The sequence below is a fragment of the Alosa pseudoharengus genome, unplaced genomic scaffold (genome assembly GCF_046254945.1).
Source record: "Alosa pseudoharengus isolate Yale_2024_CS ecotype anadromous, Long Island Sound unplaced genomic scaffold, YU_APseudo_1.1 YU_APseudo_1.1_scf_6, whole genome shotgun sequence".
NCBI classification, from domain to species: Eukaryota; Metazoa; Chordata; class Actinopteri; order Clupeiformes; family Clupeidae; genus Alosa; species Alosa pseudoharengus.
In genome coordinates this window covers 42,403,915-42,431,544 of record NW_027468848.1, presented here as the reverse complement: position 1 = coordinate 42,431,544, position 27,630 = coordinate 42,403,915, and the positions used below count along the sequence as shown (strand labels likewise).

General features: G+C 39.8%; 1 protein-coding gene across 7 annotated transcripts in view; it reads right to left on the bottom strand.

The window, feature by feature from the left end:
- emid1 (EMI domain containing 1) overlaps positions 1-27,630 on the bottom strand; it is a 195,222-nt gene that overhangs the window by 114,946 nt on the left and 52,646 nt on the right. For all 7 annotated transcript variants that reach the window (XR_012983739.1, XM_076271405.1, XM_076271404.1 and 4 more), the window contains exons 4-7: positions 18,160-18,246; positions 17,962-18,023; positions 17,413-17,539; positions 12,102-12,191 (exon numbers count right to left, since the gene is read on the bottom strand). Coding sequence is in view for 6 of the 7 variants with exons in the window: in XM_076271405.1 (XP_076127520.1) it covers positions 12,102-12,191; positions 17,413-17,539; positions 17,962-18,023; positions 18,160-18,246 (366 nt within the window). In the remaining variant the exon portion in view is untranslated. The remainder of the gene's footprint in view (positions 1-12,101; positions 12,192-17,412; positions 17,540-17,961; positions 18,024-18,159; positions 18,247-27,630) is intronic.

Here is a 27,630-nt window from a genome sequence, read left to right as displayed (position 1 = left end):
AGAAGAAATCATTTGAGGGGTCATTTTTTAAAAGAATTCTCTGGGGGAACATACCTCCAAACCCCCCTAGAATTACTTTTTGACACTGTATAATTTAAGTACAGACTTCACAGACTGTATAGTGATTACACAGAGAAGGAAATTCACATATTAAGACCCACATCATCCAAAACGCCAGCTACATCTCCGATTTGCCTCCCACCTTGTGTAATGTAATGTAGAGAACAAAACATATTCAATGAAATCTGTAGAATTTTAAGTTTTGAATAGTGTCCATGGCCCCCCTCCTGGAACCTCATGCCACCCCTTCGCCACCCCAGGAAAAAATCTCTAGATCCGCCCCAGACCCTAGTTCAACTTAAAAAGAGAACTGATCAAATGCTACAGGAGAGGAAGGGCGGAGAGAAAATTTCTCAATCTGTACATCTGCTTTTATAATTCCATGGTATTCTGCAACTTTCACATTCAGTAAGCGATGGCTCAAGAGAGGATTATTGTGCAAGTCTAGTCAGTGTTCTCTTAGTCAGGTTTTCACTTCACTTATGAGTAACCCCTTACAAAAAATAACTATAGAAATCTTTTAGTGTTTTGTATTGTATATTATTATTACAAGCATGATCACATCATATATTTTCCCAGATATGGGTAGCCTATACTGTCTTAAAAACTATATAGCCTAGTATAACAGATGGCCCTTACAATGAGCTTACTGTAATAGTACATTTAGGCCTACATGAGATAGAGACCCCCCTAAAAAGATAATTAAAGTAAATAAAGACAAAAAGATAATTCGAGCCCTGTAGGGCTGTCACTTTTTATTCGATATTCGAATATGCATTCGAACATGATGTGAAATATCCGTAGTCATTTTTAGTGCCATGTGTAGCACATTTTTACAGTATTGGATTAGTTTATTTTTTATTTTCTCATCCAGTAGCGGGTGCTCTAAACATATTGTAGCATTGGCCCATGACCAAATCAAGCCAATAATAGCCAATAGCCAGTAGCCATAATAATGACTGGGGCCAGAGCCACCTTGTTTCAAAAATGGAAGATAACGCACAGAATGGCCAGCCTGAGTGGATAATTACGGATAACTCATCTAAAAAGTGGTGTCTGGAAATACTTTGAGTTCTACACCGTAGATGGTAAAGTAACCTAAAGATAATGTAGTTTGCCGACTCTGCAAATAACAGTTTACTTACGCATCCACAACATCAAATATTCGCGCTCACCTGTCGAGTTACCATCCAAATGAGTCACAGTACACGGCCAGAGCATTGCCAGGCGTCCAACATCGTATGATAGCATACTTTCCGTAAATCCTCAAATTATGTGGGGCAGGCTTGTATTCGAGGCAGGCCTTTATTTTTTACATTGTGCATTTTATTGTGAGACATGCGTTTTGTTTGGAGCAGCATACTGTTTTATTATATAGCTAAATGTTGAGACTGATGGGCACTTAAATCTAGGGGGTATTTGATGGTTCACTGTTAAGTTTCATGTAGTTGAAAGAGTGTCGGAATTTCCAGCTGTTTATTATGAGACAAGGCAGTCGCTTTCACTCATTCATTGAACGTGGGCTGTGCTCCAATGGAAACCTTATTGCGTAGACAAATAGCCTATATTGAGTTATTTTTTAATTATGCAATTATTGTGTTATTCAGCTAGTTGTCATTTCAAAGAAATAACCTGACAAACACGGGACATCCCCCGGACCTTATGCGAACATTCACAACGTCATGTTCTCTAGCGGACGTTTCGTTGACGTTATTGATGTCCGGAGCAAGTTATCCTTTGGTTATTGCGTGACGTCCAGTGCCGGACTTTCTGGGGACGTGCACCGTCAGGTCCCTCGGATGACATCCGCATTTGGTCATTTCAAAAACATCCCAAGGACGTCCTTGTGTGGGCCCGACAATAATGTTATACTGGGGACATCAAGGGGACGTTTGTTTATTAAGTACACACATGGCAGCGGAGTTGAGAGAGCTCTGGCTACAGCCTGCAGGACGGAGACATCCACATCCATGCGCACCTTCGCGTTACACGTCATTACGTAGCAACATTGAGGTCAGCTTAGGATCAGCTACACAGTATTCGGAAGAAGTACATCATTAGTGGCCATCGATGAAAGTACGTTTTCAATAACTGAATGAAACTGAATGAAAAGTTGTCAAATGTTAACGTATAACGTAACGTATAACTGTAATTTTCCTCTGGGGATGAATAAAGAATCTATCTATCTAACGTAGCAATTAGCTCACCTTTAGAAGGTTAGCAGCTAGCTTCTAGCCTTTAGCAGGTTATCTAATGAGCTAATAAGCTAACCTCTAGCAGGTTAGCAGCTCATTAACCTACCTTAGTCTATGGCAAAATACAGTTTTATGAAGTTGTGCGTCTATGAACAAAGTAGGTTCACTGCAGATATGTAAATTATGTAGCACTTACGTTTTGAGTTTAACGTTAATGTATACTGTAAAGTTACAAACTAGGGAATGGATTATATCAAATTTATGTTAGCTGATGTGATTCTTGGTGTAGCTTACAAGGCGCATTTCTTCAGATAACTGTCAGTATGTGATGCATGTAACATGCTTTAAATAGGCAGTGGTTTATCTAACCTAGTCATGTACTTATTATCTGTTTTATTTTCAGAACCACACACACGGCCAAATTGGGGCTGAACCGAGGACTTTTGGAGCTGAATACGATGCAATAAAACTAGAGAAATGTTAAAAACAGACCACGTAGCATTTGTTTAGGGTTGCCTAGCAACAGAAGTGACTGCTTAATTTGTAAAGCAAAACAATCTACATTAAAGGTAGGGAATTGGATTCTGTTTTTTTGGCTATTTTTGTCAATCATGGAACAGGCAGGGCTTAAAAAACTCCATCCAATTATTTCCAAGACTACCTAGAATCATTGGACAGTAAGTTTGTCAATCAAACGGTCGTACTATACCCCTTCCCCCATCCCCCTCACGCACATGACCCCTTTGTGCACATACTCAAAGCTCGTGACCTAGTCAGAGTAAGTGTGAAGTGCAAGTTGCTTGCAGACAAAACGTCACCACCACCACTAGCAAACGTAAAAAGGAAATCTATATTTGAGAGAGCTGGATGAGAAATGGTGAGAAATGGTGAAAACAAGTGAAAACAAGAGTCATCCTAGGTGCTGCTTTCCAACGTTGGCGACAAATGAACGATCATGCTGACAGTAAAACCACAAAGTTAATGAGTCTTTATGGGCTCTTGCCTTCAGCATATTAGCAGCTACATGTGGCTAACACAAACAATTGCAGTGTTGTGATCCTGGCTATTGGCTTGTAATCTTTTATAGTCAACGTCTCTTAGTTCATAAGTCTGTATTTTCTTATGTACTGTATTTAAAATATGCGCCTTCGGGCATTTGTGTAACTACAACCCTTTTGAAAGTGAATAAAGAACGTATAACGAATAAAGAGAGATTGTATGTATGTATGGAGACTAGAGCTCATATAGTGCACTAGCCTGGCTCGCTCTCGCGCGTAAGAGTTTTCGCTCGTGCATGATTGCGCGTCCATGTTCTTCGAATGGGTGGAGTAAGGGCCAGCGTTGGAGGAAAGAGGGTAGGACCATTTGAGTCATGTATTTTCGAAATCTGCTGGCCGTTTTGCGAATCCCATACCAATGCTTGACACATTTAAAAGTGTCAAGCATTGCTGTCCCTGATGTCTCAGCAGCTCATGAAGAGTGCACAAATCTGATGAGAATGATGTCTGACGAGGAGTAGAAGATATCTGGCCTTTCCAGAGCCTTACTGTTTATGAATAAAAAATGATATGGAATAGAAACATCTGGAATCGATTTCTTTCAGCTTAACGTTGGCTACAAAGGGCATTCATAGCCTAGAGAAAACGATACATTTTTTTTATCTGAAATGTTCCAGGAAGATAGGCTTACACAGGCTATTTTTAGGCTGTCCCTGTTTGATCACAGGTTCAAGAAAACACCTTAGAGTGGATATAACTTCAATGCATATTTCATGTACTTTATTTCATGTTGAGTTTTGCTTCCCAGCATGCATTGCAATTCATTTACCGCATTTTAGGCTATTATTAGTTTGTTATGAAACAATATGGTTGGAACAATTTAGTTTAGGCTAGCCTAGGCCTACTCTGATGATGTTTTGAACAATATGCTACGGGACGCGTGACGATATGCCCATTAAAAAATCGTATTAGTTTATTATGAAAAAGACACCGTAGATGTGAAAGTATCATATCTAGCCCAGTATAAAGGTCCATGTCTACTTAACATTACTATAATGCATGAGGAGGACGTGATATCATGCATGACTGGTCGAAGCGAGAACATGAGTCAAACGGTAAGTTTAACTGATTGTGTAATTGTCGAGCAAATCATAAATGCAATTTCATGTTACGACGACAATCTCTCTCCTAGCAGCCTATGTCCATTCTTAATGTAGCCTACAGGATGTAATAACGGGTAGTCACGTTTCAAGTTTTTTTGTTTAAAAAAATTACCATCGCCGAAATATAAACGTTGCATGCGTAACGTCGTGGTGACCATTAGAAGTAGAAGTCTCGGGGACGTGCTTTAGACGTCCCGGAAAAACGTCCGCGGGACGTCGAGGGAACCCTACACAATGTTGAGGAGGGGACGTTCGGCGGGGACCTGTAGGGGACATCGCCGGGACTTTATTGTTTGCTGGGTACACTTCTCCGTTTAAAATGTTACCTTAGCTAGGGCGGCTAGCTAACTCGCTAGCAACGGGACAGTAACTGACAGCAGCTGATATTAAGTTATTTTGTTCAAAAATTCGAACTCGAAAATATTACACTATTATAGGCTTTAACTATATTAGGCTTGACATGATCGCAAACACTTACAGATTATGACAACATTTTCCAAAAAACCCTCAATAAATCCAGAGATTTAATGACCAATTTATTGGTAAAATTCCACAAGTCTCCCATTGACATTAATGCAGCAACAGACCACAAATGTTCGCCTCTGTTGAAAGGGAAAAAGAAACATGTTGCAAATCGATCGCGAACGTTCGCCTATATTTGCGAATTTGAATGCACCCACTTGTCGTCTTTAAGCCTCGGTTGCTAGGTAAACAAATACAAAGCTGGCATAATATCTTTAGACTGCTGACAAACTAACTGTTTTATGTGTTCACTGAACAAAGATTATGGAAATTAAACACCACTTTTCCATCAGAAACATATTTGTAAAAGGCATAACTGGTATGATATAGAACATTATCGAAATATAAAATCAAGATGAACAATTTCATGGATTCTATAGACAAGAACGTAGCTCAGAAATTCCATGACCCGTGTGTAACCAACGAGTGACATGACTACACTTCCCGGTTACATCCGGGTAAGTTGTGTTTACATTTTAGCTGCAGCATTCACCGTAAGCTACGGTTTGCACAACTGTGGCCACTCGCAATTACGCTGATGGTTGCAAGTATAAAACCAGGAAGTGGCTCATTCGGGTGTCTGTTGGTGGGGAATAGACAGGGATTCTGGTGTGAGGTAGGTTTGTTGAACTGCATACCACAAACTTGTACACATTATAAATCCAGCTAACTAAACAAGTGTGTGTATGTTGTGGCTGCTGTGTGATACTAACTGTGTGTTTGTATTCACAGGAGTTTGCCATTGCTGTTTTGCCTGACTATTAGTTTTCTTAATTTCTTTTGTTCCTTTTGTTTTGTTGCTGATGTATGTAAGGTGATGTGATTGGGTAATGACTTAGAGACTGCATTTCTACAAAGATTTCGGTAACGCTTTATTTTAAGGTTCACATGTTAGCCACCAATACATACCTAATTAATACCTGTATTAGTGACTTGTAAGGCATGTGTTAGGTAGAGTTGGATGTCTCGAGACCGGTCTCGAGACCACTTTTACGTGGTCTCGGTCTTGTCACAGTCTCGACCGTCTTTGGTCTTGGTCTTGTCTTGGTCTCGGATCCCTCGGTCTTGTCTTGGTCTCATTGTCTTGGTCTTGCGGTCTCGGGTCGACATAGTGGTCAGGAGATTTGCAACAAATATGTCCATGATACAAAACATAACATTCGATAATGCAACATTAAATTATTTCGCCTTTCACGCCCTTCAAATGCAACCTTTCAAATGCAACCAATCAATGACATACATGTATTTTGTTGTTTGTTGGCGCTCATCCAATCAAAAGACGCAAGTGTAGCCAGCGCGAAACGTTAGGTTTACGTCGTAGCTGTCAGTCTCAGTCAGACCTAGTAATAAGCGTCAGCGAATTCCACCATCCTTAAATTTGCATTCACGGAACATAAAGAAATTTGCAGTCCAGGGGCAAGAAAGAAGCATTCTGCAAAATGCAAGTTTTGCAAAGTCTCTCTCTCTCATCATTGTCATGCAATTGCTATAGCCTACATAGTTTATCTCACCCAGTCTACGAAAACATTTACAGTGAGTGAGCTCCCAGTCACACACATTCATGACATGGTCTGTCTCTGCATTGTTCTGTCTGTAGTTGAAATAATACCTTCTTAAATTTAATTTAAACTGGGACTGCACCTCTTACCCCAGCAGGGTTCTGAAGTCTCACGCAATTCAACAAGTTCACACGCTCACACACCACACCTTGCATTTCTCACGCAGAAATATTACTAGGGATGTCAAGGTATCTGCATAATTATTAGAGGAGGCGCAGGGATACGAGAGGATTTCTCGCAGGGTTCAGAACTAGCGCACCACTCACCAGCAAAATCAAAAAAATAAATAGCCACCGACATCCAATCAAAAAATAGTAGGCTATTCGTTGTATCCGGGTAAAATTCCAAAATAGCACATCCCCTCCCTACAACCACGTTATGCTTGTGTGGGGTTACACGTTTAAGATTTCAAAACTGCACCAACATTCTTTTTATTCAGAAATTCAACTGTCTGTCATTTGGTAAACCAGCCTACTTATGGTACTTTACAGGGTGTGTAAATCAAGCCTTTTCACAAACATTTGGCCTAGCCTACTTTATGGCAAAATTATTTCTTATCTATAAACTAAACTAAACTGTCGGTCATTAAGAAAACCTAATGATTATGTCGTTCTAGCTTTGTGTAAGCCAGACATCAGCAACGTTCATTTTACACGACCAATCACTCTCGTGGCTGCCTGCACTTTCCCTGTCGTCACGGCTGCAACTTTCGCACTCGTTTGTGCTTTTTAGCGCCGTGTTCATCAGGTCCCGGGACACCCATCTGATCCTCCATGGACCATGTCAACAATGAATGAAAATTAGCTTATTATTAACGAGTGTTATCAATTTGAGCGAATATGCTACACATAGGCCTACATTTTTTTCTAAACATACAGGACTGCTGCAGACAATGACCTGCCAACCACCATAATGTATAATGAACTTGCTGTCCTCGGTTTCGGCATGCACATGCTTAGTCTAATGATTCAGTGACAATATAGGCTACTCAAGTGAATAAAGCAATTAGCCTAATAAATAAAATATTTGTCTCACTCAGTACATATAGGCCTACATCTCGTAAATTGGTGAGCCACAGAATATCCCAGCACCACGATTATTATATTTCAACATTCCAATCTATCCCACCTAAATATGAAAAGTTATTTCTACTGACATGCTTCCTGGTGACATAAAAAAACAAATGGTTTCCCTTGATAAGGCTGACATAAGAGACATAGGCTATGCATTATACTTTCCCAGACAAAAACAAGATATAGGATGTATAGATTACAATGACAAATTCAAGGTCTCAAAGGGTTAATGCTTCTTTCCAATTTTTTTTATAATTAGTGAGTGAGTGCACCCCCCCCCCCCCAATCTCACTCCAAGCTGAGCTCAAAACTTGAGAACCCTGCCCCAGTATGCTGCTCTTATTCAATTGATGCAAGTTATGGTGTAACACCAGAGACTTTCTAATGTGGAGACACAGCACTCAAAAAATCCTCCATAGAAATGCATGGGGCTAGTTTGCAACGTTGTCTACACATATCCCACCCCTTCCTCGCCAAAATGTCGACATGTGTATACATTGAGCGAATCATGTGGTGTGAGTTGACTACTTTGAGCCAATTATGTGCTGTGTTGTGCAGACATTGTGCCAATCATGTGTTGTGAACTCGACACTGGAGCACGGTTGGTGTGGTGAAGCCTTGCGCACGCGCATTTCTGCTGATTAGGATGCCCGATGAGTACCCAAAAAGCGTTGCAATATGGCCGCCGAGTGGAGGGACATGCCTAAAAGGACTTTGGTAACACTAGCTCGCTAGCTGTTTTTTTTTTTTTTTTTGGTCTCGGTCTCGTCTCGACTTTGTCTTGGTCTTGACTCAGTCTGTCTTGGCCTTGGTCTCGTCTTGGTCTCGGTCTTGATACCCTCTGGTCTTGGTAGTGTCTTGGTCTCGGTTTAGGCGGTCTTGACTACAAGTCTAGTGTTAACTATTTGTTAGGTGTGTATTCACAAATTTCTTGTTCATGACGAATTAGGCCTTTATTATTGATATAATCTTAATAATGACCTTGTAAGCCTTGATCTCTACATACTAATTAGTAGTAAGTACCAAAATAGAATATGCATAACCTACTTGTATACTGTCTGAATAAATCCCAAATAGTAGGAGAACAGTTGTAGAATAAGCAAGTGTATGGCTCAACCTCATTGCTGCATTTCACTGCCCAGGTTGCTGTGTGAAATAGCACTTAATAACTGGGAGATTGGCTCCCATTCTAAAGTGGAAACTGGTTCCTTGGCAGCAAGCACATTATCATCAGTAATACCTCTGCAGTATGTACTTATTAGTCATGATATGTCAAAATATGGTCCCTGTTCTAAAGTAGAGGCTGGGAGGGTGTTAACAATAGAAAAGAAGATGAGAAAAGTGACAGCACTGACAATGTTTATTTAACAAGTTCTGTAAACATGTTACATTGTACTCTCAATGAGCTCACAAAGCACAAAAAGACTAGCAAAAGCTAGTTTTAACTAGAACTGACAGGATAAAAACACGTCTTTTAAACAAATAAAAAGGGCAAAAGAATTGTCATTCAACACATCTGTGGTGGTCTTCTTTGAAACGGGACCCACCTACCACATATCAAAAACTTGAACACAGCAGGTAGCCTGGCTAGCGCAACCACTTCTCAATGAGACGTGGTCTGGGAACCAAACGTTAATTTTCTCGTATTTGAAAAAAATGCCCAGATCCGTTTATTGGGTGCCACGGATGTCTATCAAATGCGTCTGTGCATAGCTCATCATCGTCTTGCTTTCCCCCTTGTTCTGTGATTGGTCCCCTATCTCAGGCGAAAATTTGCTCCATGGTCTCCAGGCTGCCTTAGCAGCGTGAATCAAATCGCGCGCAAGGCAGCATGGGAACACCCAGGCTACACAGCAGGCCTATTTGCCTGAAAACTACAGTAGCAGTAAAGAAATCACACAAAAGAACATTTGCTATTTACTTGCCAGAGTGGACTAGTATTTTATCAGTATTGGGAGAAGGTATTGCTAGTCTTTTTGTGCTTTGTGAGCTCATTGAGAGTACAATGTAACATGTTTACAGAACTTGTTAAATAAACATTGTCCGGTAACACTTTACTTGACGGGTGAGTTCATAACACATTCATAGCAGCTGTCATAAACTGCACATAAAGCATTCATGACTATGTCATGAGACATGACTCAACATTCATACCAAACCTTTCATGAATGTGGAAGACAGAACGACGACAACTTGTCAAAATAAAAGTCCAACAATCGCAAAGCACCATTGCCGTTTTTCTCTCCAGCCTTTGTAAATTTGAATATCTTATGAAGTCTACATCAAATGTCACTTTACTATACAAGTTGTTAAGTATTCGTAATCACTGAGTTTAACACTGGGAGGTAGACTAGCCTACATTCAGCTGACCCATATTTGTGTAACCTGGAACGGTTGGACATTACCAGTAGCAAAAGATGAGAAATAATCTGCAAAGGTTACATCATAAAACAAATAGATTTTTATGAAACAAAAATTATTTGCTTGATCATGTTATGTCTTTTTGGCACTGGAGTAGCCCATTCACTCAGATGTGACATGATCAGGTATTGGTTTGTTTTGGGACAAAAACGGCAATGCTGCTTTGCGATTGTTAAACTTTTATTTTGACAAGTTGTCGTCGTTCTGTCTTCCACATTCATGAAATGTTTGGTATGAATGTTGAGTCATATCTCATGAAACAGTCATGAATGCTTTATGTGCAGTTTATGACAGCTGCTATGAATGTGTTATGAACTCACCCGTCAAGTAAAGTGTTACCCATTGTCCCAGCCTCTACTTTAGAACAGGGACCATATTTTGAATGAACAATGTATGCACTAGCAATGTATTAAGGGTAAAGAATGTCTGTATTGACCAGGAGTTATAGTCTAGACTGTTCCCATGATATAATTTTTAATAATAATAATGCCTGACTTTAGAATATGGAACCAATTCATGACTAATAAGTACATTCTGCAGAGGTATTACTGATGATAATGTGCTTGCTACCAAGGAACCAGTTTCCACTTTAGAATGGGAGCCAATCTCCCAGTTATTAAGTGCTATTTCACACAGCAACCTGGGCAGTGAAATGCAGCAATGAGGTTGAGCCATACACTTGCTTATTCTACAACTGTTCTCCTACTATTTGGGATTTATTCAGACAGTATACAAGTAGGTTATGCATATTCTATTTTGGTACTTACTACTAATTAGTATGTAGAGATCAAGGCTTACAAGGTCATTATTAAGATTATACCAATAATAAAGGCCTAATTCATCATGAACAAGATATTTGTGAATACACACCTAACAAATGGTTAATGTTGCCTAACACATGCCTTACAAGTCACTAATACAGGTATTAATTAGGTATGTATTGGTGGCTAACATGTGAACCTTAAAATAAAGTGTTACCAAGATTTCCTACTGAACTCTGCCTCCAGGTACTGGCTGACCAAACAGCTTGTGCATTAGGTGCTTTACTGATTTGTTCCCCAATCCTCCCTTCTACCAACAGGAGCCGGTGAACATGGTACCAGTGTTGTGGGGTTATTTGACGGGGGTTACTCTTCTGCACTGCTTGAGGTGAACTAGAAGTAGACCTAATGAGCACCTTCACATTTATTATGGATTGCTGTGTGTGTGCCTGTGTGTATGCAATGTGATTCTAGATATTGGAGTGCTTGGAGTGATTTGCTGTATTGACCTCCCCTCCCCCACTTCTCCAGGTAACTAGTCACTGGCCCAGACATCTATTGGTTAACTTTAGTGTGTTACGATTGTAACAGCCAGTACCTTGGTCTTGCGGTTTTCAGACTGTTCTATGCGTATGTCTTAGATGTTTTAACCATAATGCTCTATTTTTGTAATAAAAGGCATACTATTTATTAATTCCTTCCTTCTATCTGTTTAATAAACATTGCCCATTCAACTGGAATGCACGTATCTGCTTTGTCTCTACTGTTCATCTGTTTTGGGGAACCTTGAGTTAACCTTAGTCCATAAATCTTAAGGTGCAAGGCCTTAGGTGGTGTATTCTGGCCTCTTGCCACACACCATGTAACAGAGGGTTACACGCGGGATCCCTGTAACTAAGTGCATGCTGAACACATATGCCTTTAGACCCCTCTTGGAAGACCCATAACTATCGCAGGAATGGAGAGTACTGGGCAACTCATTCCATCTCATAATAGGCGCAGTGAAGGCTCGTGGCACAATACAAAAAGTAACAATCTTTGTTAGAATCACAAAAGCAGACAACGGATCAAAGTTTGGTAAATTATGACAGATACAGTAACTATTTAAAGTCTAGGCCTATTCATATGAAACACAATAAAGCTATTCCTCGATGCAGACTAGAGAGTTCCCTCGGATTGCACTTCTACTATTACTGTTCTCTGACAAACTGAAAATAATAGGAGTGTGTCCATCTTGTAAATGTAGAACCTGAAATGGTTATGCATTTCAAAAGCCTGCAAATAAGCTTTTCTCTTCATACAAATCATCATCAGGAATTAGTAGATATGTTGAAAGCAAAAATATTTACCTGAGGGTCCAGAAGTCCCTTGTGCTCCAGCAGGACCCCTCACACCTGCTTCTCCCTTTGGGCCTGGGAGTCCCGGAGACCCTGGTTTCCCTTTTGAGAGAAATGAGGGTCACACTGTAGCTATATGATAGTTTGAATAGGGGCATGTTCTCTTTGGGGCATGTTTTCTCAGTTGAGTTCACTTGACGTTAATCAATGGGAATTCATCCCACATCATCAATATGAACCAATCTGTAAGTCTCAACGCTATACACTTACACTATATAAGGGCCCACTTTGCGAGCCCTCGCTTGGTCTGAAGCTCTTTTCCTTTTCTTTGCTTCTTCGCCGGCTCTGCCATTATACACACGGTTGCAACAATCGCTAACGTTTTCTTAGCCTGCCTCTGTGCTGGAGATGCAGGATGTAAACTGATCCTGTTTCTCGCGATGTCTGAGACTTTGTGAGACTGAAGGTCGGCGGGTCGGATACACCGAACTTGCAAGCGGGATATTCTTCCTACAGGCAGTATGGGGCGGGCGAGAAAGTCTTCATTCGCCCTGTAATGAGTCATTTAACCATATACCGACTTACGTAGATGATTAATTAACACGAAAACATTGCCTGGTGTCCCTTTAAGTACTAGCTTTTGAACTAGCTGATTAGCCTAATTAGCTCGCTTGTCACCACTGGCTAGACACTGCAGTCCAAAGGTTAGCGGTTTGGCCGTCGCTGCCCGAAATTCGCAAGGTGTTTAGCTGTGTGGAAACCCACCATGAGACTCATAGCGTCACAGCTTCCCCAGGAATACTTTCTAATTCGGATAAAACTTGCGCGATAGCTACGCTCATCTCATCTGTGGATGCCGCCATGTTGTTCGTTAATGCTGATTGGCCGTTCGTTTGGCGAAGATCAGTGAGATCAGGATGGTCTCACAAGGCTACAGAACTACAGCCTAGGCTATAAAAATTACTTAGGAAGCTCACCAAACTACAACCTTCTGTGTCATCACACAATGTTACCCTTAACGAGTTGAAATGGTATCTAATTCAATTGTAGAATAAACTAGCAATAACAGCATGCAAACAATAAGCCAATATTAGTTCATAGTTAGTAGTTAGTTAGTTAGTAAAGATAGTTGCTAGGTTACAGGGACGCTGGCGAGACACGCCGCTCCGTCTGGCATCATGTTTTCGTTTGTTTTCATGTAATGTTCGTAATTTTATGTAATGTCATGTTAATTTTTTGTATTGATTTGTCTAGTTAAATGTATTCTCTCTTCATTTATGTTATTTTTGATAGTTGTCGTGTTATTCTTAGTCCCTTTTACTGCTTCCAAGTCGGCTGATGTCGTTAACATTGGTCCATTGGGAGCTTGCTATGGCTAACATTAGCTTTTGCCCTGGACTGACATCCTTCCATCCATCCATCCGTGAGCGGTGCTGCACTTCACCGTCTGGTCGAGGAGATTTCTCCGGACAGCTGAACCTAGGCCTACTCTGCGAAAGATCTACCGCGGCCGCCGAGCTGCTGCTGGCCTGCAAGCTGCCATCTGCCTAGCCTGGAGTCTGGATTGTGCAGATTAAGATGAACTAAGTCTGGATTGAGCAGACTAGCTTCTAGCTGCTAACATTCGAAACTACTGTTAACGTTGAAGAACTCTGCAATCTCTCGGAGCATCAAACTGTCGCTGTCAAAAGTCCACCGAGTTGCTGATCTGCAAGATCGCCCATGACTTCAGATGGCTATGCTTCCAGTGATCTCTAGACTGCAGTCTACAAGTAGTATGTTAACGTTAAATCCTCTGGGTTGGTCTGAAGACACAGCTGTACGCCATATCATTGCCATTGGACTGAGTTGGACTAAGTTAACACAGACTTTTCTTTATTTTAATTTCTTATTTATTTATTTTATTACTCATTTTTGTTTGTTGTCTGTGTTGTATGCCTACCGTTAGGTGTCTCGGTTTGTTTGTTTGTCTTGATGTCACGGGAACGCTGGCGACTACGCTGCTCCGTCCGGCATCTTTTGTCTTATGTTTAAATGTCTAGTGTGTGCTGATTATTATTATTATTATTTTTTTTACAGTGTTTAATCTGTAAAGCTACCTTGAAAGCTTGCTTTGAAAGGTGCTATGTAACAAATAAAATGTATTATTAATATTAGACCAAACGAAATTGCTAGACTATTAGAAAGCACCTGATATGGACATTGAGGTGAGTGATTTAATGTTAGGCCTATCTCTTGTGCATCAACCTAGCTGTTTAACTAATTTCATACAATTGCTGATGACAAGTCACTCAGAGGCTTTTTTACTGGGGGATATGATATATTTTGGTGATAACACAAATATACACATAACCACAACATAACATAGGGATGGGCAACTGGCAGCCTGCGGGCCCTCCTCCTCACTCAGTGCGGCCCACGGATCAATTTTGAAATGTCATTAAAATGTTTGTTTCACATGGTTTTTACCACATCTGAACAGGATCCTTATTGTAATGATACGGATAGGGGCACTTCCTATATAAAAAATCCAGCGACGTCAAGCTTTCTTCACTAGCGAGCGAGGCAAAGACCCAGAGAGCGGTTTATAAAGAAAACTCAGAATTGTAGACAAGGTGGGAAAGGTTCAGACAAGGTGGGAAACAGCTGATCTTATCACAGAATTCAAAGTCAACTTATGTGTTTAGTAGGCTTTGCTTAGAAACGCAATCAGCCATGAACTTAAGTCAACACTACAACACCAGGGTTCCCACGGGTCATGGAATTTCAAGAATACCATCAGCATTTTAATAAAGTCTATTCCAGACATGGAACATCAGGGAATTATATATTTGGGGGGCAAAGTCATGGAATATCAGGGAATTTTGTTTTGCTTGAGTTGTTGAGTTATGACATGAGGCATGAGTTATTAGCTTTTTCCATTACTACTTGCTTGTGTGCTTGTAGTTAGCCCTACCTGTTTTTTCCAATGGCCATTTGTTAATTTCCCGATTGGTCATGGAAATTCAGGATTTTTGTCATGGAATTTTACATTTGACATAGAGTGGGAACCTCGGTAAAGATACACTAACAACAGTGCCTTTTTACAAGAGTCACTATTACCCATTACAGTGGGAAAAAGGTTTATTGTGAATGTATAGGCCTAATATTTTTTTGTTTATTTCAAGTTAATTTGTGAATAGAAGCAATATTATTCATTCATTCATTCATTCAATCTTTATTTATTCTCGGAGGTTCATTGAGGGTAGTCCTCATTTTCAGTGAAGCCGAGATTTCACAGTAATAATGGAATAACAAGAGATATAGTATAATAATTATGAAAAATAAAATAATAATAATAATAAAGCAATATTAAACATGCATTTGAGTATAGACAATATTAAATTAATGCATGTTGGTTTAATAAACCGTGCAGACATAGCCTGGCTAACGCCAGACCTCATCTCATTGAGATGGGGTCTGGGAACTACATATTAATTTTCTCGTATTTGAGACAGTGTTTACGAATGCCCAGAGCCATGGGCACTACGAATATCTATCAAATGCGTCTGTACGTAGCTCACAGCCACTTCGGTGTGTCGCAATAGACGTCGTTATTGTCTTGCTGTCCCCCCTCCATTCTGTGATTGGTTCCTTAGTTGAGGTGAAAATCAGGTCCATGGAATCCAGTCTGCCTAGCAGCATAGGACATCCAAGACATCGAAGACACAACATACATGTCATATGTACATGTAAGTAATTAACTGGTACACTTAATAGGTTTATTCCACTGTATCAAAGAGTAACAAGGTTGTAGCAGCACAGCTGTTACATGTACACTGAAGACAATAAGGCCTTGACTGGAGCTATCATGACCAGATTTACCCCATCCAGCAGGTCTCAGGTCAGCTCTTTGCCTCTGATAAAAATTTTGGCAAATTGGCAACGTTTTGTAAAAGCACTCAGTATTACAATGTAACAACTATATGTAGGTACCCACAAATACATAATGTAAGTACAATGATAGTACCTGATAGTACATGTTGTTACACAGGTTGTACCACTGTACCTAATTAGGTAGGTACACTGTAACAGCGAGACATTAAAATAAAGTGTTACCCAATATTTCTATCCACAGATACAAATAATACATTCTAACCACTGGATTTTTTTTCAAAGTGTACCAGATTGATACATTTAAACATTCAAATATACAAAATTTTCTTAGGGGGGAGCATGCCACTGTATCCCCCTAGGGGGGTCTTCTGCCCCAGCGCATCTCGAGGTCTAGTGACGCCCCTGTTGGGGGCTGAGCCCCCCCAAAGGTCTGATCCTAGAATCGCCCCTGGTCTTCACAGTTCAACTAACTGTAGCCATTAGTAGCATAACATCGGGGGAAGCAAAGACGCGTGTCTCACACAGTCGATGTGTGAGACTTGAGAGCCATTAGTGCCGTTGACTTCGATGTTGGCTGCAGGTGTTCTGCTCATTTCTGCAGCTGTGGACACATGAACTCCCGGGCTATCGAACACTGTGCTCCTCTGCTCTTATATTTTACGGCCCTCTCTGATCTGCTGACCCCTTTCTTTTACTGTATATGCTTCTAGTCAGCATGGTGCAGCGGAGCGAAAGCAAATTAATGCTGTTAAGACGATAGACGATACATTTAAATAGCATTAAAACACTGTTTTCCTGTCACATATGCTTTGAACTGTTTAAAGTCTTGTTTTACCATTTTGAATGGATTCAGCTCACCCGCGATTCAGAATAGGTGGATTTCATTGCACTCCGTCAACTGTCACTAATTTCAAGTTCTTACCAGGGATACTATTCTGATTCATAATTTATGCTGCTCCTGACGCAACACATGCAGGTTTAAATGGTGCATATTAAGTTAGCCATCATAACTTTCGCTTTTGAGACAGACATTACGTTACACTCAGACATGAGCTCAGCTGGTGCACTCCGCTCCTGTTGCACATGATATTACAGAAATGTGGCACCGTTTGATTTTACGTGAACCAATACTCGGTAATACCAAGAATTGGCAGTGGTCCTACCCGATCACACTTCCTATAGCTGTTTTACAAGCAATAAGACCTGCTCAGAGTGCAGAAGAAGTGCCGTTTGCCCTAATTAGAGTTTATGTGCCATCGAAATGATTTTTGGAAACGTTATGTTAAGTTAAAAAAAAACTCTTTAGGGGGCCTTTAATGTTAACTGTTCTTGTTAATTGTTTTTGCAATGTAAGTCTCTTTGGATAAAACATCTGCTATTAAACAGTATTACAGGATCAACAACTAACTATAAATCCAGGCATCATACTGAAATCAGATGAACATACCTACGGAGCCCTGTGAAGCAGGAGGCTGTTTGACTTGAGTTGTTCCCATTAAAGTGGATTCTGGTGCTGATCCACTTTTGACTTGCAGGTGGTCATGGTTGGAGGCAGGGTCAGTGAGGAGCTGAACCTGAATATGGAACACAATGTCATTACAATTTGGTCTGATATAACCAACCAACAATACAACAATATACAAGTACAACATAAAATACAAGCTATGAATAATAATTATATAAATGAAAACATTAAAAATGACATCATGTATATAGGCACACTGCAGATACATCGCCTCAGTTAACAGTGTTAAGTGCTTTAGTATAATGAAATATCACAGATTAATCACATCAGTTAACAGTGTTAAAGGCACACTATGCAAGATTTTCACCTTTCTGAAGTGCTTTAGTATAATCAGTTAACAGTGTTGAGTGCTTTAGTATGATGAAATATCACAGCAAAAATAAGAGTTACAGACTTTGAGGGCCTTTAAAAACAAAGTGGAAACCTAGTAGCCTTACAAAAATAATAATAACTTAATATAAATATTTTTACCCTTGTCTCCAGAGTCCTTAGGCGCTCAGACAGGAAAGTTATTTGACTACAATTCAGGCAGTCTACAACAGAGCCAAGATAATAATCAGCAACACTCAGTAAGGTTGGAATGAAAATGTTGCCAGGTTCAACAACAACAAGCAGCTAAGAAGAAGAGTAAATCTACTGACTATAGAGTGAATTGGAAGGGAGTCTTACTTTGTATTTCTCCTGCCTGTCCAGGAGGTTTGGTTACGGAGTCCTGTTTCGGCACAACTTCCTGAGGCAGTAGCTGATTTTGTGACGCTGTAGAGGACCAAGATAAAAGGAGACCTGAATAATTGCCATATGGTAGGTTCTTTCAGTTTCAGTATGCCACCATTTTCTTGAGTTGTTTATATTATAGCCATTCTAGAATCAGTCTGGACCCCTATAGTCAATATTTGATTCCTAAAGGGCATAACCAGTGGTGAAATTAACTTCTTAATAATCTCTTGAATTTGGCTGACCTCTGGAATAAATCCTTAATCATGCCATCTAAATTTAAGGAGCAGTTAAGGGCCGAGCATAGGCTATACCTTATATTGTCACTGTGAGGGTGCACATGTGTAAAACAAATCACAGAGAAAAAGAGGATTAGACACAGATTCAGCAACACAAGTATATATACTCTTTTGATCCCGTGAGGGAAATTTAACACCATTAAATCAATAAAACCTTTGCATGTCTCAGTCAATTATAAAGCAAGTCTCCTCCCTCCCTTTGTTGTTGCCTAAAATGCTTATTTATGACATCAATGTGCATGTGTGCCTGGCCCATTCCAACCAGGGACCCATATGGTAATTAAGTTGTTGGCTACCATACAACTGACTTAATCGACTACAGAAGAGCCTCATCATTTCAACATTACAATCAGCTGCACTGTTTAAATTAAGACAACAAATCAGTGAGATGTAACTACATGCATCACAAAATTAGGCATTCTTTACAGGTATGACATAATATGGTGACTCATTTGTTTTGTGTAAAGCTCAAGAAACAGCAGATATCACTTTGCAGTGTCGTTTGGGGGAAATGGAAAAACAATTTTGTTATTTGTGCTCTACATGCACATAATGGAAGTTGAACTGAAAAACAAGTTTGAACTGAAAAACATGTGTACTGAAAAAATGGCAATGCTGTGGTATCTATAAATAGGCTCAAATTAGTATGAAATCTCAGAAAGTGTCCATGGGCTTAGATCTTTTCCTCAAAAATAAAACTAATGTGAGTGCTGGAAAGCCTCCTGCTCAACTTCATAGCATATTTTTGACCAAATGAATCACTCCTTTCTTTTCTTGCTTAATAAAAATTATACTGGTTTGCTGATTGCTGGTAATATGTCTGCTGTAAAAATATTCATACACTTTAGTGTATATAAATGTGCATGAGCGTCACTCATGTTTGTTAAATCTAGCAGCGAAGAAGTAACGCCTTTGGGTAACCACAACATATACTATTAGTGTCTGCCTGGCATGGAAGGTTATATTTATTCTGCCCACAAGACATTTCTGGGAACCACAATTGCTCCAGAATCTCACTCTTTTTTGTGACCACAAGGTATATAAAAATAAATCAGACTCATCAAAACGAAAAGAAGCTACACAAATAGAAGGATAAAGTCCTTTCTGCACACACTTTCTTACTATGCAGTGGCAGATAGTGAAACTCAGCTTGAAGCATGCAACTTGTATTTTCTAAGTCCTTTCTGCACACAGAAAATACAAGTTGCTTGCTTCAAGCTGAGTTTCAGTATCTTCCACTGCATAATAAGAAAGTAAAAGATTTTAGGTTGGTTTAGGATTACCCTAAAACTTCTTCTACACAACATGGCGACTCTATACATAACTGGGAGCCAGTGAAGGGATTTAAGTATAGGGGTAATGTGATCTGTTCTCCTGGATTTGGTCAGAACCCTTATTTCATCAACAAATTATAATTGAATTTTCTCAAACTCAACACAGACAAAACCGAAATTCTACTGATTGGCCCTAAAAGCATGCTCTCCAAATCTCAGTCTCACTCTTAACATGGTTCACCTGTCCACTCTACTCCTGTGGTCAAAAACCTTGGCATACAACTTGACTCCACCCTTAGCTTCAATCTTCATATTAAAACACTCACTAAGACTGCCTTCTTTCACCTCCGTATAGCCTGACAGGGCGGGGGAAAGGCAATTCTGTGCTCTGGGCATAATAGGAATATGTCACCCTCATAGATGTGCCATTTCGACTGTGTGCTACCTCATCCTTTGCAGAAGCCCCTTGTTGCAGCATGTAGATCAGGGCTAGAGCTCACGGAAAAAATAATCAAATGTTGCAGGACACGGGCCTCACGGGGAAAAAATGCTAGTCATAATTAAGCAGTTAATCTTTCACGTAACATAAACATATTATTATTACAGGCTATTATACATAAATCGGAATTCAGGCTGAAGATCAGCGCCCTAATCAAATGCGGGAGAAACGTTTTTGTAACAGCTTTCCAAACATTTCTGCATTCTGCACCACCAGGCTTTGAACGTCTCAATTCATGATTGTTATTTAACAGATATCACTGAAAACGAATTACTTGGTCCCGCATTCAAACCGTCTGTGGCATTATTTGACAATTAATGCGTTTTCAATGTTGTAGCCTATAGCTCACCACGCTGCGGCGTCACTGGTGGTTTGCCGCCTGGTGCAATTGCCCAGATTGCCCATGCTTTCCGCCGGTCCTGACCCTTCCTCTCTGTTAGTGATGCACAGACTTTGGTTCAATCATTCATTATGTCCCATCTAGATTACTGCAACTGACTTTTCCTTGGTCTCCCCACTAAGGGACGGATGCAGGGTTTCCGTTGTCCGGAAATTACCGGACATTGGCCGAAAAAAAAATGAAATGTCCGACAAAATTAAATCTCTCCGGTCAAATTGTCCGATTGAAATTGGCTAATAATCCCGTCCCCTAACGCAATCTGAATTTGAGAATAAGCCTTAATATGTAAGCCTATATTATACGTCCTCTGGCTATGTTTTAAAATGAAGAGGCTCTACCGTTTGGAAAGTAAGCTATTAAACAACACGCATAGCCTATGCTGCATTTCAAATAGGAAGCGCACGCTTTAACGTCCATGTTAAACAACGAACAAATGAGTGAGGCGGTTCAAACATGGCCAGGCTCGCCAGACTAGCCTTAAAAGTTTATTCAGAGGCCAGACGCGATGGATGATGATAAATTGGTAACGTCTGAAGCCTCAGATGTCCGGTCAACACCACCACCACCAGATAAAAAGCAGAAGTGTCGGGCGTATCTGCACGAATCAGTGACATTGGAAGTGGAGTTGCGGGGGGTGCGGCCGCTCCAAGACACCGTCATTCTCCGTGTACACTGGACATGCAAAGTGTTCTTTACCCAAAGCATACAGTAGGCCTATGCGTTCTCTGTCTATGATCTGCAGGGTTAGGGCCTCCTCGACGAGGCGATTACTGGTCCACGGATAATTTCTGGCACAATTAAACGGTATAATTGAACCACGGCCGAAAGAAAAATAAACTAAACATTTCCCAGAATAGGAAACATTTCTTAATTTATTGTTATCAAATAAAGAGGCATAGCATTAGGGGGTAGTGGTGTGAGCGCTCATTCTTGTGTGTGCGCATCTGTGTAAGTTAAACAGTCACCACTGGAGATAACGTGGGTAGCAGCAACAAAGTAGCCTTTTTAAAACAACGAAAGAAGCGGACTCTTGCTGTCCATGAAAAGATACTGGCTAGCAGTGTTGGGAACGTTACTTTAAAAAAGTAATTAGTTATAGTTACTCACTACTTGTTCCAAAAAGTAACTGAGTTAGTAACTGAATTACTCTATGATAAGAGTAACTCGTTACCAGGGAAAGTAACTATTTGCGTTACTGTTAAAAAAAAGTTGCTATATGTCAAAGAATTTGGATTTTTTGAGCAGTTTTGAAAAGCCAGTTGAAATTAGTAGAACAGACAGGTGTTTGTAGGCTACATAACTTTCGATATTTATTAGATAGATAGATAGATAGATAGATAGATAGATATATAGATAGATAGATACTTTATTGATCCCCAAGGGGAAATTGTACATCGACAGACCTACGGTTGACTTCAGCCTGTGTCATAGGTTTTTGTTGTGAGGCAGAAAGATCTAGCTTTTGCTGCTTGGAGGACATTGCTCCGAGTCCTTCTTTGCTAGTGGATGGCGAGCTATCATCTCTGGTGGAGGGGGGCTATCGGTGTTTTTGGCCACTAGCGTGTGTGAGATGCCTCATTAAATTAGAGTTGCTTACAACAGATGTCGACAAAGTCTTCGCTCCTGGACATAATGTACACATTACATGCACGTTCTTGCCTTTGACCACAATGAATTTGAAGTAGTGCTTATATCTCCACCTTGAAAATGCCAACTTTTCATCGGATTGCTCCTGACCTCTGCTGTTTCATCGAATCTCTACCTTAGCTGTTGCGTGTGTGTGGCGCGTGTGCTGGCAAGTGTGTAAAAACACTGGCTCTGATTGGCTCATCATGAAACATGACTCTGCCTTAGCCAATCCTAATCGCTTACGTCGTTATTAACCCACCTCCTCACTAGCTGTGAGCCAGGGGTGCGTTCGGATTACACAGTTTATTCAATCAATGCAAAGTAAGTAACGCACCGCATTTAACGTCCAGTAACGTTAACGGCGTTGTAACGTTGTAAAAAGTAATTAATTAGATTACTCCGTTATTGACAAATTAACGCCGTTAGTAACGCCGTTATACTTAAACGCCGTTACTCCCAACACTGCTGGCTAGATCTTGTTAGGCATGCTTAAGTTAGGCTAATGAACATGTTGCATTCTATACAGCCTGATTATGTCATTCTTTAAGCTACATAGCCTGTCTCCAGTTTTCCTCAGTTTGACTAATTAAGAAGGGATAATAGGGTGACCGGCATATCATCAAAATGTCCGGAAAGCGAAGAAAGAGCTAATACCGAGTTTTTCTATGCGCAGAAAACAAACGCTGTGCTTTGCCATATTGCATGGAATTTACTAAGCTGTCACTTCATTACATAAAAAGCGCTTATCACCGCTGACCCCCCCCCCACAACCACAAGTGCAGTGGAATAGAGTTAACCAATTGCGACATTAAAAAGAATCAAAGTTTAGCAATCATACATGATACTATGTCAAGGAGCAGCGACATACAGAGTAGGCCTAGTTCTACTAATCCACTATTTTAGTAGAATCCAATTCTACTAAAATATTTAAACTATTTACTGCACGTAGACTAGGGCTATGACTTAATACCCTAGTCTAGCAGATAGGGAAGTGTATGTTGTGAAAGTGAAAATACGAGATTAGAGTTTTGACATAGTACAATGAAGAAAACTGATGCTCTGAATACTGATTCAGCTGTCTCTGAAAGTTTCTCTAATTGACTAATTTAACTGCAATTTGGATTACACCTGCTTCTAACAGGCGCAAGTTTTTCCCCCGCAAAACAGACGTGCACAGTTTTCATACATATGGTGGAATACTGTACCTATTCAATCGCTATTAGCACTTCTCCTTCCCTGTGTTTGCGCGATACTTCCACTTTCCCCTGACCCTCCTATGGATGAGACACATGAATCATTCCATGATGAGACACATGAATCAAATCATTTATCACCTGTAAAAAGTATATATAAAAAGTATTCGCCCCCTTTGGCTATTTCCCCTTTTACAGCTTTTATAAATGGAATCTTGATCAATTTATTTGATCAATTAATTTGGGGCCGGTTACCCAAAACGTTCTTATCGCTAAGTAGTTCTTAACCTATTCCTTAACCTCTCTCTTAACGTTATGGCACGATTCCCGACACGTTCGTACGCTAAGTATATCTTCTGTAAGTCACGTTCGTAAGGTTGGTCTGGGGCCGGTTCCCCAAAACGTTCTTATCGCTAAGTAGTTCTTAACCTATTCCTTAACCTATCTCTTAACGTTATGGCACGATTCCCGACACGTTCGTAGGCTAAGTATATCTTCTGTAAGTCACACGTTCGTAAGGTTGGCCTGGACCATTCGTAAGCTCTCTCTTAGCTTTGTTTGAGCTCTCAAGGCGCTAGTCGCCGCCACTGTGCAGCAGTCTTTAGAAATCAGCGCAGCTCAGTACAAGTCAAACTATGGTAGGCCGACAGTATGTTGACAATGTTGTGGCTCAACGATGATTTTATGTTATGGACATTTTAAGACTAATAAAATATGTTCGCAATGGATGCAGACCTATTTACTTTATTTGGTATCAGACCTAATAGGCCTATGGTGGTAATTAGCCTAGGCTATTTAGTAATGTCATTAAAGCGTTCAAATTGGCAATCACTTTTGATAATTAAAAGCTGGCAAAGAATTTGCCTCTAAATGGCTAAGATCTATAAATGGGTAAGCATGGTGGTGTCCAGTAAGCGACCAACTAGGCCTATGGCAGCGATCCAACGTGTCCTTGTATTGAATCAAAAACGCTGTGTAGTCCATGTCGCTCCATAGCTCTTTTTTGTTGCTGTTGCACAAGTTATTCCGAAAGCTGGAAAACAGTGTCACCTTGCGCAAGCTCACCTCGTCCAGCAAAACTTCAAGTTCCTCTGACGAGAAGCTTGGTGCCCTTTTTTTACGTTGCTTTCCCACCATACTGTATCTAAATCTCTCTCTGTTCATTGTCTGAGGTTGCTTTTTATTGAAAACATTAACCAATGGCATTTTTTTTATTTGAACCTTGAATTTCCCCTGGGGATCAATAAAGTATCTATCTAGCTATCAATACCGCATTAAACAGAAGTAACTGCAGCTGCTAAGTATATTTTTGGGGGCTTTTTATGCCTTTAATGTGATATATGTAGAGACAGGACAGTAGAGAATGACAGGAAGTGAGTGGGAGAGAGAGTCGGGGTGGGATCCAGAAAGGACCACTGGGCGGGAATCGAACCCGGGTCGCCGGCGTACGGTGCAGGTGCCCCAGCCAGTTGCGCCACGGCTGGGGCCCGTGTTGTGTTTCTTAACGCCGTCATGCACCTTCACGTGAAGTAGAAAATCGATTCCTGAGCAATCGATGTCAACTAATTCAGCACCTTCACTTGGGACAGCGCCTTTGTAACGTAGAACGTAAGAGGCAGCGTGTTAAGAAGCTTCCTAAGGAACACTTCGGGGAACACACTTAGGAACATAAACAACTTTGGTAAGATATATCTTTTGAGTCTTCTTAGCGTGCTAAGAGTGAGCGTTATCGGGGAACTGGCCCTTGGTCTTTTTACAACAAAAAGAATCCTCTCTTTAAGTGAAAGATTCATTCAGAAAGATTCAGATTCATTATTATTCATTAAAATGATATAATGCAAAATAAGCAACTGCGTAAATATTCACCCCCTTCAAGTCAGTATTTATTAGATACTGCAGTAGCCACAATTAAAGCATGGAGTCTGCGTGGATAGGTCTCAATTGGGCTTGCACATCTAGATACGGCAATTTACTCCATTTTTCTTCGCAAAACTGCTCAAGCTCTGTCAGGTTGGAAGGGGGTTCTGGTGTGAACAGCAAAAGTTTTCAAGTCCAGCCACACATTTTCTATAGGATTGAGTTCTGGTGACTCTGGCCATTCCAGAATATTCATCTTGTTGTTTTTAAACAAGTCATAGTTCTCTTCCAGACTGAATCAGATTAGATTTGAGTCAAATCAGACAAAATCCAGGAAAATGGTTGCAGCACCGACTCCGATTTTCCTCAAAGTTTGTCTACACCATGACTAAAACCTGTAAATTATTTTTGTTCAATTGTGTTGTTTTCATAGTCTTTTTGCCTTGATTGTTTACACTCTCTAAAAGGCCTTATCTTGGAGGCCATGTTTGGGCATTCATATCTTAACAAGTATTATTACTAGCCTGACCAAACATTGTAGAATGGAAGACAAACATGTTCTCAGTACGATTCCATCATTAAAAGTTTGTAACACAGTCTCATTGGTTTTATAGAAGTCCCTAGTTTCAGAAAAAACATGCAAAAAAAATTATATTGAGGGTCTCAAAACTCCTTTATTGTGACATACCGGTCATCAATCAGTATTTTCTCTAGAAATATAATCCTTTGCTAATGTTGTCCCAAAATGTGAAATCTCCAAAACAAAAGGCCATGACAATAATAAGGATAAAACAAGGCATGTTTGTATTTTTGTGTCATTTTCATGCAACTGAAATGGTATGTGGGGTAGCTAGTAGGACCATAAAAATCTATGTGGAAATAGCTAAGCTAGCTAATAAGTATATGGACATTTAGTGTGTAGTCCCATTCACAGAATAAATGCATGTAGTTACAGGTGTTTTGGGAACATAACACCATTATAAAATATGCTGTGTTTCACCTGAGCGGGCACTAAAATCTATTGTTTATTGTAAATGTTTATTTTGGTATCCCCAAAACATCTGTAACTACATATTCTGTGAATGGGATTTCATCAAATGAAAAAGAAACTGTTTTTAATACCCTCAATATCACACTTAAATGCACATTTTTCTGAAATCTAGGGCCCTTTTGAAAGCCAGTAGACATTTAGTACAGACTTTAAATTGTTTACACATGCTTTTTATGAGTTGATCTTCCACCCTAGAAAATTTGAAGAGGCTAGGGAAAATATTTGTCAAGATATTAATGCCCAAACATAGCACGTGTTTTTCAAGCTGTAAAAATGAAAGAATTTCAAGGTCTGACAAATATATGAAGAAATATTTCACAGGCCTTGGTTTTAGGACCCATTGATGATATAGATAAGGTTTGAACAAAATCTGAGACGGTGCAGCAACAACCTTATCTGATTTGACAGGGAATGACTCCTTTACCATCCAGTATACAATCGCTTATTTTGCATTTAATTTTTTTTAAATGAATTAACAATACAATCTGCTTTCACTTTGCCAACAATAATATTAGTCCCTTTCAGAACTTAGCTATAGGAACTGTCCACTTCTAAGTAGGGATGTCACAATTAAAGTTTTTTGTGGTATGATAATTGTCTGAAGAATAATCACGATTTCACGATTATTACGATTGTTTTACGTGAATATTTTTCACAACAGTACTAATGTATAAAATCACACACACATTCTTTAGAGGTTTTGATCTAGAGGTTATTTATTGCTGTTTGTAAAGTAAGACACTGCATAGTAATAATAAAATAATCACTCTGCTTTGTAAACTATATCCGCATTTCCCTTAAGGAAAAAAATGAAGTCATAAGCTGTAGTCTCTCTCCTGATAATTTAACACACATTAGAAAAGTGTTCTAGTATTTCCAGTTTGTGCATTCTTTCAACATTTGTTTTGGAGGTAGATAATGGAAACATGGAATAGGCAAAAATAGAATTGAGAACATCTAGAGAACATCCTAAATTCTGCTTCACCCTCCACACACACACACACACACACAGAAGATTATGGCTAAATGTTATATGCTAAATGTTTCTATTTCAATATGGAATTCATATAAAGATTATATATTTTGTTAATGATTTATAGTATTTTATGATGTGCGTTATTACTAGTAGGTATTTAGTCATTTGAATACTTCATATTGATTTTTAATCTATTACATCTATTGCACATATCATTAATGTGGTGTGTAATGTGGTATAGGTCTAAT